Source organism: Portunus trituberculatus, chromosome 28 (assembly GCF_017591435.1).
Source record: "Portunus trituberculatus isolate SZX2019 chromosome 28, ASM1759143v1, whole genome shotgun sequence".
Lineage (NCBI taxonomy): Eukaryota > Metazoa > Arthropoda > Malacostraca > Decapoda > Portunidae > Portunus > Portunus trituberculatus.
Window position 1 is genome coordinate 12,595,049 of NC_059282.1, and position 15,730 is coordinate 12,610,778.

The 15,730-nt window shown below is 38.3% G+C and overlaps 2 protein-coding genes across 11 annotated transcripts; one reads left to right on the top strand and one right to left on the bottom strand.

The window, feature by feature from the left end:
• Nucleotides 1-313: 313 nt before the first annotated feature.
• Nucleotides 314-4,298, top strand: LOC123510095 (R3H domain-containing protein 4-like). Its single transcript, XM_045264895.1, has 7 exons — nt 314-524; nt 899-1,071; nt 1,370-1,494; nt 1,617-1,779; nt 2,551-2,675; nt 2,926-3,067; nt 3,262-4,298. The coding sequence occupies exons 1-7, from the start codon at nt 457-459 to the stop codon at nt 3,369-3,371; spliced, it is 906 nt and encodes a 301-aa protein (XP_045120830.1). The 5' UTR covers nt 314-456; the 3' UTR covers nt 3,372-4,298.
• Nucleotides 4,299-8,955: 4,657 nt separating this feature from the next.
• Nucleotides 8,956-15,480, bottom strand: LOC123510175 (protein-L-isoaspartate(D-aspartate) O-methyltransferase-like). Of its 10 annotated transcripts, none has more exons than XM_045265049.1 (8): nt 15,331-15,480; nt 14,190-14,309; nt 13,828-13,964; nt 13,552-13,656; nt 13,140-13,260; nt 12,720-12,883; nt 12,490-12,584; nt 8,956-11,328 (listed from the first exon to the last, which is right to left on the bottom strand). In XM_045265049.1, the coding sequence occupies exons 2-8, from the start codon at nt 14,242-14,244 to the stop codon at nt 11,316-11,318; spliced, it is 690 nt and encodes a 229-aa protein (XP_045120984.1). In that variant the 5' UTR covers nt 14,245-14,309; nt 15,331-15,480; the 3' UTR covers nt 8,956-11,315. The 10 variants fall into 10 exon arrangements, with proteins under 10 accessions (XP_045120984.1, XP_045120979.1, XP_045120977.1 ...); XM_045265044.1 differs by having other exon boundaries at nt 14,190-14,336; nt 15,331-15,479; XM_045265042.1 differs by having other exon boundaries at nt 14,190-14,336; nt 15,312-15,448.
• Between the last annotated feature and the right edge of the window lie 250 nt (nt 15,481-15,730).

Here is a 15,730-nt window from a genome sequence, read left to right on the forward strand (position 1 = left end):
CCTATATTATATAGCTCTATGGCTGATGACTTGGTATCACGTGGTGAAATATTTATTGGTATGCAGGAGTCTTTCGAAGATGCACATTATTTTATCCTATTATCACTTTGACTTATTATACCAAGTGGTGAAATACACAACTATAATTGGCAGGTATCGTAAATAGAAGGATTCGTTATTGTTTTTTCTTCCATAACATGTCATATAACAAGCACTCAAATAAAAATCTTTTTACAAAATATTATTTTTGAATCTGATGACCAAAGAAAGTAAGTTTGGGTGACGTTTAGAGCCAGCAGGCAATATTTGTCCCGCGTATCAGGTGTCAACCTCCCCGCCCGCCGCCCATCCCCCTCCAACTCAGCGAGTCAGCTGGCTGCTGTAAACAAAACACAAGCGTGCCCCTTGCCCTGCCCCACACTCCTTACACTCTCACAACACCAGGACTGCCTCGCCATGGGTGTCATCAGGAAGGCCTTCAATAGGGCACCAGTCATCAGCTTCAGCGATGAGTCTATCAACTCGTAAGGAACAGTTCCGTCTTTTTGCATGACCTTCAGCGTCCTTTTTAACATTTACTTGTCAGTCTGTCAGACATTGTTAGTTCTACTGGTCAAATTTTTGTCACCATTTGCTTTATGTTGCCAATAAATATTACTGGGAAACCTTTTATAACAGTATGCATGTTGTGTTATAACATGTTACTCTTTCACCTGTCACAACATGGCTTTTATTACACCACATCCAGAGAGAGAGCTTTTCATTCTGAGTACTCACTGCAAACAATTTATGATGCTGCAGCAATTTTTGAAAGTCTAGTTGTTCTCTTCAGTGTGATCCAAATTTGTTTGTAAAGTTAACTACTTTCCTATATTCATCCCTGTGTATGTATTGCCAGACTTGGAATTAGCCAGCCCTCCACACCTCCCCCTGAGCCTCAGCCAACAGCAGAGGAGGTCCCGGTGCTTCAAGTCCCGCAGCGACGAGACCCAGCCCAGCTCCTGCAGCGTCTGGAGCAGCACCACCGCAGCCGGCATGCCGGAGCCCGCCGCAGCAGGAGGGCCAGCAATGGTGAGCACACTCACTCTACATCAGAGGCAGTGTTGGTGTGGTACACTTTTCTCTGCACGCACTCCGATTATCGGTTTGATGTGACATTGGTAAGCAGTAATCACTTGAAATAAGGAGACTGCTAAAGAACAGTTGACAAATAATACAAGGCAGATTCTAAACCTTAAAATTTACCATCTCATTATTATCCATACATTTATCATGTGAACCTTCCTTGAAACTGTCAATGGTCTTCATGAGTTTGTTCTACTATGATATTTTTAAAAATCAATTAATTGGTCAATTATTTCTTTTCCAGCCCGAGCACTGCAGACATTGGTGGAGGATGAGATGGAGGATGCCTTGGAGCCTACCATTGCTGATTTCCTTCCCAAAGCTGACAATGCCTTCACCAAACTGCTCACTGACTGCAACAACATGAGGGTGAGTACAAGACATTCCTTTTATTGCAGCTTAAACACACAGCAGTTATTTATTATACTATGTAACTACTGATCATAAATTAAAGTGCTTCAAGCCTTGAAGAGCCTTACAACTATTCTCAGATTTGGCAACACTTCATCACTCGCCCTGAGCAAGAGCAACGGGAGTACCTGGAGAGTGTGGCAACCAAGACACAGGAGAAGGCTGGCCGAAACAGTGTAGGCGGGTTCTCCTTCACCCAAATAAATTCAGACACTATGGAGGAAAATCTCCCTAATGCAGAAGGTTTGTGTGTATTTGTGTGTCATCTCAAAATGTAAAGCAGATCAGTGTTTAGTACCTACATGTTTTCTTGAGTGGTGCTTTCAGAATACCAGAATATTAAACATTAAACATCCAGAAGACTAGGTCTGAGTTCTCATGAGTGTTGTCCTTTCACTAGCCATCACTGAAGGGATCGACACACTGATATGGCTCACACCTCCATAGCTGGGCATGATAAAGAAAAAAATTATTATGATAACTAATAAATTGATGATGGTGACCTAATCAGCAATAACTAATAATAATCAATTACTGTCAATGAATGTATTGCTCTGTAACCTACAAATCAATAAATCTAAAATTCCAGTGCTAGTGATAATGACATTAACAGATTAAGTAAAATAATTGATATCTTGATTTTTTTAACTTTACCTTTGAAAACTTCGAAAAATATTTGAAAGAAATAAAATTTAATGTTTATCCTATCTCTCTATCTCTTCACTAATGTAAAGTATTATTTTAAGTAAAAATTTATTTTGAAAGTTAAAACTTCAACACGCTCATTTTCCAAAAACTAAAATGATCAATTATTGCTCATTTGGAATTTAAAAAGGTGATACGTACTGATGAATTGAATATGCAGGAAAAATAATTCTTGGATAACTGATAACCCGATATCATTGTAACGGCAAATTATTACCATAACCCCTCCCCCCCCTCAGCATACCACAACATTAACCAGACACACATTAGGTGCATGTGCCATTTGAGTGACACTCCCCTTGGCTGCAGGTTTCACAGTGGTGCCACAGATGAGTGACTGCCGCCACGTTCACCCTGCTTACAGTGAGGCACACAGGTTCTCCATGATGGAGGCCCAGCTGCAGTCACTGCTCAAGAAGAAACATCTCCCTCTGGTGAGTTTTTTTTCTGTCTTTATTTTCTTATTTTTCTAGTTGAATCTAAATTACCACAACTCTCTCTCTCTCTCTCTCTCTCTCTCTCTCTCTCTCTCTCTCTCTCTCTCTCTCTCTCTCTCTCTCTCTCTCTCATGCAATTGAGAGGACTTAGAAGTGAACAGTTTCTTTTCAGGATAGTGTTTCGTAATTGAGTTTATTATAAGTTTATTATAACTTGAGTTATAACTTGAATTAATTATAACTTCAGGGAGTTCTATCATACCTCGAGGAAGAAATTGTGGAGGCATTTGGGAATGACCCTCTGGCCATCTACATCACCTCTGAGCTGAGTAGCTTTGAGCGTCTGCTGCTTCATGCTCTCTGTCAGTACAACTTGCTCCGCTCTAAAAGTGAGTCATTATTGTTTGCAGTGTAGAGGTGGAGTTTTTATGTTGTAGCAGTATTCATGTTGTTGATCAGTATATCTTCATGGTGTCATATTTTGTTTTAATTATTACAGCAGCTTCATGACTAGAATATTCAAGCTAATCCTGAAGACTGCTTTGCCTTATTGGCTGATACCTATAAGTTTGTGTTATTGCAGGCACTACCATTGCTGGAGTGAGAAGAACCAAGGTGGAAAATGCCCATAAGTGTTTCCATATACCTGAGATCTCACTCACTGGCTACATTGATAAGTTCTATAGAAGCTAGCCATGCTTTTATACCTTTGTTGATGATTCAGACTGGATAATAATGGTGACACAAGATTTGAATAAAGGACTGGCAGACAATCATAATAGATTAGATACATAAAAGACAGTGGAAAGGGAGTGGTCAAGGGGATTCAAGGACAATATCCTGGTTTATCAATGGACATGTATTGAAAGTAAGCTGTACTATTTTTAGACTAATTCTGAAGTGAATATTCATCCTTGAGATATCTTATCTTAATTATTAGTGGGACTGAAGTAATTTTTCTTTATCTACTTTTAGACTGGAGCAACTTTTCTAGCTAAGCTTGTTCCTCTCTATGACACTAATTGAATAGTACACTTAACACACATCATATAACTCAATATATCATATTTTTATTGAAGGTTTTTATTTACTAATAATGTGTATTTTATTTTAGTGATATATAGCTGACAATTCTATACATAAATGTGCAGACAGTGCACAATATTTTTAGAGTATACCATATGTAAAACAATGAAGTGTGATGGGCTGAGGTAACATGTCTGTTTTCAGATAGCATTGTCTTACTAGCAAAGATGAAACAAAAATTCCGAGTGATGAATCATTTCCATAGGGTGTGCATGAGAAAGCTGGGAAGTACTAGGAGAGGAATGTTTGGATAAAGAAATTTTTTTCTGCCTCTTTTCATGATGCTCTCAGAGGGAAAGTGTAAAAAAGAAAGAGACAGATAGTATGACTGTACATAAGTTAGTCTGCCTTTGGCAGCTTCTTTACTCCTATCATCACTGCCGCCTCATCCCTGGTAGAACACTTTGTGGTTACTGTTGCCTGGTGTTACAGGTCTCATTGTCAGACTGATTCAAAGGCCAGGGCAGGGACATCTTCATTAGGATGCTCTTAGGTGAACACCTTCAAGAACACACACACACACACACACACACACACACAAAAAAAAAAAAAAAAAAATCACTGCTTTATCTCTCAGTTTAATGTGTCTGAACATATGATCTAATAAAAGATCATGACTAAAGGCAGCTTCACATGTGTCAATATGTGACAGAAATTGTAAGTTGGTAGAGTTTCTGACTGAATATCATGCCTAGTAACTGGAAAAACCAGTTGATGAGGGAAAAAGAGCACATCTGGGATCCTAAAACTGAATTCTACAGTAAAAAAAGCTTACACAAATTGGTGTTCAATGAAATAGCTGCCACTTTCCAATGACTGCTTCCTTCTATGCAGGGTGTTGTTGGAGGTGAGGACTGAATACTTGTGATGATTTGATTTGATCGCAGTCATCATCGTCACCAGAGGAAGATATCTTGTTAGGTAACTGTTTGTTTACATTCACTTCCTGTCAACCAGCTGATACTTTCCAGTCGCTATGTGTGAACATTTTCTGACTAGAAGGGGTCAGTCGATACTTTTAGCAACTTGCAATTTCAGTTACACATTGACATGTGTGAACCCACCTGAACTCATAATAGCTGTGAGAGCTTGCACTTCTTATTGATGATTTCAGATAGTAAGACAGAGTTTTTGGATTTATTGCAATGATAATTGTTAGTGTAATATAGTTAGCGTGAATTTTGCATTTGAGTCTCTAGCTTGCCGGTGACTAGTTCTTTGTCTACTTTTTGTACAAATGCATTACAACTGTAACTAACAGAGATCTTTGAAGAGTTTGGACAGATATAGTATGGTAAGTACTTATACTGCTTTTTTGTGCAAATTTTTGTTCAATATTACAAGGCACATGATTATTCATGGTGATGTACAAATTGTTTTCTTATTGTGGAGTGCAATATGTACCTGGTGGCAAAGGAATATTAGTGTTGCCATTTAATTTAATTTTATACTTATTATTAGTATTTAGAGTTTGTAACTATCAATATCAAAGAAAATAATGAAGTGACATCTAGGGTAAGGCACCTCCAGGTCTCAAAGTCTCCGCAAGATATAGGAGCAGAGCACTGCCACTCCATTACACAGTAGCTGGGAAGAGCAGACACCACCAGCCAGGCACTTTTGAGATATCTTTACTCTGGTCAGTTGGTTGGAAGTGAGTGCAGCTCATTTCACATCATGGCTCTTGCTATTCTCTACATGGCATAGAGATTGTAATTCTTTATTGAGTGACTTTGTTGTGGGGAAGACAACAGATTATTAGTCACATTAACACCAATCCCTCCTAACAAATGCTTTCACTATGCATTGTCTTTATGTAGTAATTGTGTAAATAGTTTTGGAATGTGTCAATTGTTAACAACACTATTCGTTTACTTATTCTTCACTATTTATTTAGAAATAGTAGTGATGTTGAAGTCTTCCCATCACTTTGCGTGTCAGACAAAAAACTGTTTTGATTGATCTATTCTGTATTTATTTATTTATTTAATTTTACTTACTTTTCTGCTACATTTAAGGCATAACCAGATAACAGTACAATGATAAAACCCCTTGAGACTGTTACTTTTATTACAGTATGACTAAGTTTGTAGTCAGTTATGTTCAGGATCAGATTCAGAGAAAATAACAAAAGTAAACATTCCTCAGTCTCATTTGTCTTTTTTGACTGCACACTGACTTGCGCTCATTTTGACTCTCTCTATGATGATGGGAGCAGGAGGATGTCTGATGTACATAGCTGACACACCTATTATGTATACATATGTAATACAAGTGTGTGATATCATCTGAATGTATTCATGTTTTACTTTGCTGTACAAGCACAATTGTTATGAACATGATTAGATATTAGCACAATGGTAGGCTTGTGTGCTTTTATTGTTGGAATTACAAAACAGATGCAAAAACCTGAAATTATTCAAGAGATCAAGTCTGCAATTGACTTAATATTGCTGTAAAGCTCCAAAGATTTTATCCAAGATCCTTGGAACCAGATACTTCACATAAATTTGAAACTTAGTGATAAGGTTCATAACCAGAGTCCCTCATTACTGCTTTGAATGATTAATTTTTTTTAGAATACAATAATATAAAATTCATAACTCATCAGGAAGGGCTAATTAATTTAATATTTTAAATGTTTTTGGTAGCACATGGTCAGAAAGTAAGATGAATTACAGTGTGTACAAGGACAGGGAATGCACATTTGGTTATTCCGCATAGTCTTCAGGAAGTGTTTGCAGGCACATAGTTTGATTGTAGACACTTCCTTATTCATACAGGGAAAGACAAAATAAAGTATGTAATGAGAAGATGGCTTTATCACTGGAATGTTTACTTAGTGTAGCTCAGTCCTCAAGTATTGAGTGGACAGCCAGTTCATTCTGCTTGTGAATATTTTGTTGCTTGAGTCCTCTATAGACATATTAAGTTTTATTAATTACATTACATTGTTACATAAATGTCACAAATGATTTACAGCATAACACAGGGTAACTTATGAAGGAAATGGTATCAAATGTCAACTATCATTAATATATTAAAACTAACATCCCACAATTACAGCATTCTGTATACATGACATTTTAATGTGTGGTTGTGCTCCCTCAGTGATGTATGTTATGTTATATACTGAACCTTAATGTCATCATTATTTTACTAGTTTGGTTCATTACATATCTAAGCTTGGAAACTGTTGCATATATAATTCTGTATTCTCAGCAGTTACTGCAGTAATGCATTATATTTATGTGATTAATTCTAGCTTCAGCCTCTTCTTTCCTTATTATTATTATTTTCTATTTTTGGTGGGGAGAGTGGATGTATTGATATGGCAATAGTAAGGTGACTCAATATTAGTGTGATTTTAATATGCGCATTTTATTTACTACACACTTCTAATGGCTGCATCAAACTTAAGTCACTCCAGCTTTTACCCCCCTTAATAACACCATGTGTTGAGCATTGTAGCCAAGCTAAGGCCATTTCAGAAAACAACTATGAGTGACAATATCTCACACAATGTATGGTACATGATATTTGACTTTGCCACATTAGGAAATACTGTAATACCACATATGAATACAAAATTTAAGAGAAAAAGCAATCTCAAGAGCTTTATTCTCGCACTCCTTAGAGGCAGGTATTGCAGAAGTCAGTGCTGCGCAATATACATCACCTGGGCTGGATGACACCATGAACAGCAGCATTAGACAGCCTGCATGTGTCCATCATTTCACAAAGAACATTTTTGCTTACAATTGGTGACAGAATTTGTCACAAAGTAGGGATTTACAGGAATGGCAAACAAAAGGTTTAGTTATGTATGTTCAAGTTGCAAGATACATGGAGAGAAGGTCAGAAGATCATTGAGAAAGAAACAAAGTATGAAAAATTAATTCTAGTCATTCGTATTGTCATGTTCAACAATGTTACGTGCACATGGCTGTGACTTAAGTGTGATGATTACTAAGGCAGTCTTCAGTGTTTCCTCCCTTCCTCAAACACTGCAATGATGAAAAGTTTGACCTCACATTCCATTGCCTTGTCAGTGAGTCATTATATTACACTGATTATTTTTAAACTGATTTCTTCCATTTTACTCATTACAGGAAATTTTAAAAACTAGAATTTGGGGGTTTTGAAGAGAAATTTTAATCAAAGTTGTGGAACAAGGATGATAAATAGCGTTAAGTACAAGGGTTGTGTTAAAAACCTGCTTGCACTCGTTCTCTCATTCAGAAAAGAGAAGTGTTCGCACTACAACAGTTTAATAAGTCTTTTACCAGCACCAGGCACTTTGCCTACAAGCTTTAATGGTAACTAAGTTATATGATCCTCAGAAAAATAAATCTGAGTATGATCTCTTATAAAGCGTGGCGCATAAGAAATTAATATTTCTAGCCATTCTATTCTAACACTGAAATTTTTTTTTGCTGACTACAAGCACACATAGAGGAATATTTTTGTGTCCCTTTCATATAATGCAACCACTGGCTGCCACTTGCCAATGGTGTGGTTGTGTAAGCCCAACCCTCCAGTGGCAGTTACCTGCCCACACCACTGTGGTGGCATCGTATGAAAGGCTGCATTGAAAGCTATGGGAGGTAATTAGTGGCAGTTCCTGGTAGCATTATATGAGAGGGGTCTTATTAAAAAAAAAAAAAAAAAAAAAAATATATATATATATATATATATATATATATATATATATATATATATATATATATATATATATATATATATATAAATAAATAAATAAGTAGGCAAAAAAATAAAATCAAATAAATAAATAATTAGGCAAAAAATAAATAGAAAATGAAAATAGTAATTTGAAAAAATAAATAAATAAGATAAATAAAGTATAATCTATCCATGCAAAGAACTATTGCTTTTAAGGGAATTAAGATTCCTGCCAACAGTTATCTTCCAGAAGACAGGCAGTGAATTTGATAGCACACAGTCGTTCTGTGCTACACTTTACAAATTCATTAGAATTGCATAGCAGACAAGTGTGTAATGGAGTCATCACACTGTGCATCATGCCTTGAACCAGCAACCAGGGATGTAACCTGCCAGTGTCTTCCATTACTATGGTTCACAGATATTCTATGAAAGTTTGCCAAAAAAAAAAAATAAATAAATAAATAAATAAATAAATCTTAAAGGCTCCAGGTTTCTTACTAATGAGTTAAACTAATCCGTATAATTCTTTTCTTACAATTGTACATCTGAGATGAGTGAAAACAAAATTATTTTCCATTATCAACTAAACTAGGCTATATGAACTCTGGCACACAAATATATAAAACAATAAATAATGCATGCTACCATGCTTATTTTGTCATTCCAGTACTTATTATGGAAGTGTTGAAATTTATTATGACAAACAATGATGTACTGTGAACAAGTGCACATCTTCCCATACTGGTGGTGGTTATCAGTGATTCCTGTGGTCATCTTGGGACTGTGACCCTCAGCAATGTGGGGACCAAGCGTCACACAACACCTTCCGTGGTGTTTGGTGACACTTGTAACTCAACTAAATGTTTGGAGGAGCAAACACATCAACAATCAAGAGAATGCATCCTACAGACATGCAACATCTGGGAGCACAAGGTGTTCCATAATAAACACGAGCTTGAGTTACACTACTGAACATAGTTGAAGAATCTATGGGCACATACCTATGTACTTTATTTACACAAGTCACCCACTTCCTAGACTCAGACAGCAAGAAATGAAAGGAGTTTCTTGAGACTGTACAGAAATACTTAAAATACAATCCTCTCTTCTTCCCTGTCACATTACCATTCATATGGAAAAGCTGTATATGAACAAATATATGTATTCTATATCTCCATGATACTATCACAGCCTTACTATTTGAAAATTAATATATATTGAATAACCAATTCTTTCACACTTGTTTCAAACTCTGATTCACAACAATTCCTCTCCATGGCAGTCAGTATTACAACACTCCCGTATACACACCATAACCTCTGTCAGCTGGCGGATGTCACTATCAGGAAAGTTCACTGAATTTTGTATATGTAGAAAGATGAAAACTGAGAAGAAAAAAATAATCTTGAGCAAATGGTTTACTAAAATCACTGTCACTGGACATAATTTTAAAGAAATTAAAACGCTTGATTTAGTAACTTGTTTTAAAATTTTCCGAAGGAAATCTAGTACAAGTAATGTGATTCCTCATCGTGCACACCTTTACACATTACACCATCATGAAATTATGATTATAAGAATCTAAGTATCAATAACTTTAATAAGTGTTTATAAACATAAATCTAAAAAAGTAAGGGAGTACAGTGATGGTTCAGACAGCAAGATGGCTGTATGTCATATTTCCCAAGACTATAAGCATTAACTAAGAGTTTGCATCTACACATCCTCCCCATCTGTTCAAAACTTGTGAATGGTGGCCACTATACTTTTGATTCCAGATTAGACTCAATATTTTCCCACTACCAATGTTCTGAAGAAGCTGAGTATTCCATAAGTGGCCAAACCATCACTGCACTTCCCACCTTTTGTTAGTGGGATATTGTTGTACTGTACTTTCCTGAAGAGCTGCCACCAGCATGAAAAGAGTTAATGAGTCTATACCTTTGTCACATCTTCCATACACACAACAAAAATAAGTTATTTCAGTGAGTCATTCAAGACATAAGCTAAGTTAATTCAATGCTACACTCTGTATCATAAAGAAGGAACCACCATAAACCTAATATCTTTTCTTTTTTGTTTTTGTTTATTTTCAATGCTTTTTCACTATCAGTGTGGGAACCAGTAACACTGTGTAGCCTTTTAGTTTGAATATAGTTTAAGTCATGCAAAATACTGTTCTCTGGGCCACACATCTGGTCACACAACTGCACTAGTGTAAAACCATCTAGTGAGTCTCCTCAGCCATACCCAACACAATCATTGCCTTCTTAGGGGCATGACAAACAAAAGAGCGCAAGCTCCAAACACATGAAAGGCAACCTTGAGCAAGCTTGAAGTGTGATCATAGTGTACAAGTTCTGTTTTATCACTCACACACTGAAAGCAGATGCTTCAAGACTTCTGTTACAAATGTCTTTTCTCTTCCAAAACAGTAAAGCTTCACATTGCTTAATTTCTCAATTGTGCAACGCTCATTCATCATGTCAAGTTAGATGTGGTGAGAGCTCTGTCTCAATGCCAAGGCCACCCACACAAGCAAACAGTTAGAAAAAAAGGCATTTGAGGTTGAGGTTTCTTGCTCACCGTTTGGGATGCAAGCAGAGATGGGGTACAAGCAATTTGTGCTGCAGCTATGGTGCTCTGGCTACTGCATGGAAGGGCAGGTATAGGCTGCTGGATGAAGTGCCTCAATAGATACTGGGGTGTGATGGGTGGTATTGGGGCAGACACATGTTGACTGGCAGGGTGGTGGTGGTGGGTGGTGAGCAGTGTGCAGCAGCGTTGGTGGTGGTGGTGGTGGTGGTGGCAATTATAGGAGAGAGCAGCACCTGGGAGGAATTAGGATTCAGCTGGTGGCATGACTCACAGCTCCCGCCTGTGGAATGAGAGACAAACGGTGCGGTGTACTCCCCCGCCACACCCTATGATGCACGCCTGCTGCACTCAGTATCTCCACCTGTTGTGTGTGTGTGTGTGTGTGTGTGTGTGTGTGTGTGTGTGTGTGTGTGTGTGTGTGTGTGTGTGTGTGTGTGTGTGTGTGTGTGTGTGTGTGTGTGTGTGTGTGACGGGAGGGAGAACCGCACTAAAACAACAAGGAAAATACTGTGTCCAAAACATACTGTTTCCAACTCTGATAAGAAGCTTTTTAATGACTCATTTGTAATCCAATCAACACAGCAGTATATCCCTTAACAAGGTACTGGAGCAGACACACATTATTGTTAAATGCTCATGAAAGCTACACTCTGTTAATTCTATATGCACTCTAGATACATCATCACAAAATCCTATTACTTACTCATATTAAGAACAGTACCCTCTCAAGTCTCATGCTTACTTTCTTCCAATATTATGGCACTAAATTCTAGGATCACGAAACTTGTGTTATTTAAAATACTGAAAAATTCATATTTATTGTCTCACATTGTGTAATGCAGCAGTGTGACAATGTGATGTTGAAGCAGTAGTGAGACACTTCTCATTTGTGTGTGTGTTTTTGCAATGGTGTTGCCATGTAGTGCAGCACCAGTCTCTCCTCCTCTTCCATGTAAATTGGCATGACCTGCATTGTGGCAGTGTGTGGCACCAGTGGCAGGGAGATGTTACCCATACTTGACAAAACACAAAACTCAAAGAGATGACATGTGAAAGTCAAGATAAGAAGTCATGACTCAGCATGAAACTCGAACAGCACAAAATTCAAGAGGACACAGTAATATGCATTCTACAGTGACATAGGAGACTTTCTGAATAATACTTTCTACACTCATGACTCAACCTATCACTATCTACTTAGTTCAGACATCCTTTATCACTGCACTATATGTATATATCTTTAATCATAGTCACTTCTTTCTCCCCCTTCATTAATTTCTCCTTTTTCCATGTTTTCTTCATCTTTACTATTTTTTCATGACCCTATTTTCCTTCTCCTTGAGCCTCTCCTTTGCTTGCCATGCCCTCCTCTTCACCCGCTGCCTGCCTCTCCCTTCTCTCCTTACGGACCCTCACTTTGGCCCTCCACTTGCGCACTAACCTGCCTGGCCACTGGTAGTCCTTGTCAGTGAGCGGCACGTAGATCACTCCCATGAGGACCTTCCGCTTTACACTGCCGTCTTCAAGTTTGTCGATCTGAGAAAACAAAAGTGACCATCATTGATATCATTGTGATGTTGGTAGTTTCCTGCAATGGTCAGTGGTGAGTTTATATCCTCTGATTCTATGATGCAATAAAAATATTCCGTCAGAATCTCACTAAAGACTCACCTGCTCTAAGTTCTGATTGGCTCCCTCTGGACCAATGGGAATGATTAGTCGGCCGCCTGGTGCCAGCTGTTCCACAAGAGCCTGAGGGAGGGTTGGGGCCGCTGCTCCAACGTGAATGGCATTGTAAGGTGCCTCGTCTGGGTGCCCCTGCCGCCCATCACCAACTAAAAAACACCAACATGTATCTATGACACATGCAATCCTTCCTCACACCTCCTCACGACACACCCACACACCATGCTATGTAAGAGAAACGCACAAAAGTTTTTTCTCACTTCTATTATGGAATTTCATTTATTTCACATTAATCAACCTTGTTTATAATGGGAAAAATAAAGTAGATGAAACATTTGCTGAAAGGAAGGGGAAATTATTTAAGGAAATATAAAAAGTTGCAGTCTCAGGCAAAGTTTGACTGACCAACAAGTTTGATAGTGTTGGATGACAGAAGCTCAGCACTGTCCTTCTCAATGTTGTCTTGAGCCATCTTGATGAGTTCAGGGATGTGGTCAATCCCCACGGCCCGACCACTCTCCCCAACCTACAAGTGTTCAATTTGCCTCATAGTGCAAGCAACAGTACTGCAAATATTTCTATTCTGTCCAATGTATAAAAGCTACATTAATGTCAGTTTAATTTTTATACTAATATGAATACTCACAACTGAAATGTAAGGATACCTTCATCTAAAATAGACAATTATTTTCTTTGTACCTTCAAAATATGAAGTAATCACTGCTACTGAAAATGGTCTGACTTCTCTACTCTAAACTGAATGCTGTGCTCAGTCTTGTAAATCATGCCTTCTTTAACGTTCCCAAATAGGTCTTACCATGTGGGCCATGCAGGCTGTGAGGTACCCGCTGCCAGATCCAACATCCATGGCACGGTTACCCTTCTTCAGGTGGGCACTCAGGAGCTCCAGGGCGTGAGCATGCTGAGGGGTGAGAATGCTTATCATTGATCAAATTTTTGTTGAAATATAGCATCATTACTTTATAAGTCCCATTTTCTCACACAAAGGTATTAGGACAAATATTCAGATTTAATAAATTCCACTGTCTGTAGTTTTGACAATCAGCAAAACTACTAAGTATTCTAAACACACCATGTGTGGTGCACTGATTGTCACCCCATAGCCAATGCCTTGCGGGGAGTCCATGTATGGGTTGTTCTTGGAGTACTTGCCACGGTCCACCCGTAGCATGACTCGCTCCACCTCAGCAGAGCGGATGATCTGGTTGGCTGCAGATGCATGTAAATGCTCAGGTCAAGTAGTGTTTTGGATATTTTATCATTTATCTCACTACCTTAGATACAGGCCTTCTGTAATCTCAAACACAAGATTCCACACACTACAAGAGCATTTAAACTTGCAATAATAAAGACAAGTTACTTGAATGGATATAAAGATACATCAGAACAAAAAAAAGAATTTAGCCGCCACCCATCCTGCCACAACACACCCACCTTTCAAGTGCCGCACCATGTCTGCATTGTCTCTGCCGTGGGATCTCCAAGCCATGATGGTGCGCAGGCTCGACTGGGAACAGACTCCAGTCACCAGGAACAGCCGCAAAAGCCTGTGGGCTAGCATTCAGGGTCAGTGACAATCACCTGAAAAAAGTCCAAACATTTTGGAAAGAACTGTTACCGTAAGTGATGATTTATATACTTGGCACCATATAAAAAAAATAATTCAAGGAATTCCTTGCGTAAACCAGTGGTGAAAAAGATTCCTGTACCATACTCAAGTCAGCAATGATACACTGCCACACAGTTCTTGAAATAATTCTTCAGACTCTCAATTTCTTGTGAAAACGATACAGCAATGGTGATGTTTTTCAAGTGAAAGGCAAAAGTAATGGGATATTTCTTCTCTATTTTGTATTAATTATACTTGGATCTAAATAATGTTCACAGACCAACTGTTCATAGCCTCATCTGTAGTTTATTCTAGGTATTAACCTCCCTTGCATTGAAAAAAAACATTAGAGAGAAGCCAGCTGGACCTTTATTTCCCAATATAATGTTGCAAGTGACCAACATTCCAGCACCAAGGATCACAGTTAAAAGAAAATAACATACAAGCTCATCACAACACAATGACAAACCAAGATGATAATCAATATACCTGAGCTCACTTGACAAACCTAAGACACGAGGGACGGGAGAAACGTGACGTCTTGACAGTAGCAAACCCTGTACACCCCTGATTGTGGGTGTGTCACTGCAGCACACCCAACCACACCACTTACCAGCCACCTGACCTCCACAAATGGTGTACGTTCTGTGACGCGAAGCACATATATACCAGACAGGGGCGATGGCATGCTTGTACAAAAATAAAGGTATCCGAAAAATCAATCAAGCGTGAGGAGGTCCGCAATGAATGGCAGAAATGCAGCAATGCGCCAAAATAATCGAAAACCCAGACGCCACACCCAGACATAAATTAGAACCACGTTTCCATAATTGTTCCAAGAAGACATACCCCAGAAACACAATCAGCACCTTCCTCAAACACACACATAACCTGAGCAGGCAAAGACTACCCAGGAGAACAGTAGAGGTGGGTAAAATAACACCCACCTCGAGATGCTGTGTTTACCTCTGGCCAGCTGATCGAAAACCTGCGTCCGATTTCTTATTTTATACACCTGTCACCGGAGTCGTAATTAAGAATACCAGACATGTGATTTCGGAAAGATATCATGCATCTCTGGCTTAATAGGGCGTTCAGATTCGTATATTTATAACATATTTTGTTTCTATGTAGTTTTCTTTCGCAAGAGATCTATACAGTTATCTTTTGCAGGGGGTCTATGATTCTTATGCTGGTGTTTATTATTTTCACCGGAGGTCAAAGCAAATTATCGTTCCCAGGGGATTTATAAATAAGTCTTTCATAGGTATACAATTACCTTTCGTGGAAATCCTATATGATTCTATTTTCTATAAATACGCCTCACCCATTTTGGCTCTCTTATTCAACTCTGCCAGAGAGAATT

Bases quoted from the DNA above. Each gene is read 5' to 3' on its own strand.
- LOC123510095 (XM_045264895.1), top strand. From the start codon at position 457: ATGGGTGTCATCAGGAAGGCCTTCAATAGGGCACCAGTCATCAGCTTC. The intron at 1,495-1,616 runs GTGAGTACAAGA...AACTATTCTCAG, and splicing joins CTGACTGCAACAACATGAGG to ATTTGGCAACACTTCATCAC. The intron at 2,676-2,925 runs GTGAGTTTTTTT...TTATAACTTCAG, and splicing joins AGAAGAAACATCTCCCTCTG to GGAGTTCTATCATACCTCGA.
- LOC123510175 (XM_045265044.1), bottom strand. From the start codon at position 14,316: ATGCTAGCCCACAGGCTTTTGCGGCTGTTCCTGGTGACTGGAGTCTGT. The intron at 13,965-14,189 runs GTGGGTGTGTTG...ATGCATCTGCAG, and splicing joins CATGGTGCGGCACTTGAAAG to CCAACCAGATCATCCGCTCT. The intron at 13,657-13,827 runs GTGTGTTTAGAA...CTCACCCCTCAG, and splicing joins CAATCAGTGCACCACACATG to CATGCTCACGCCCTGGAGCT.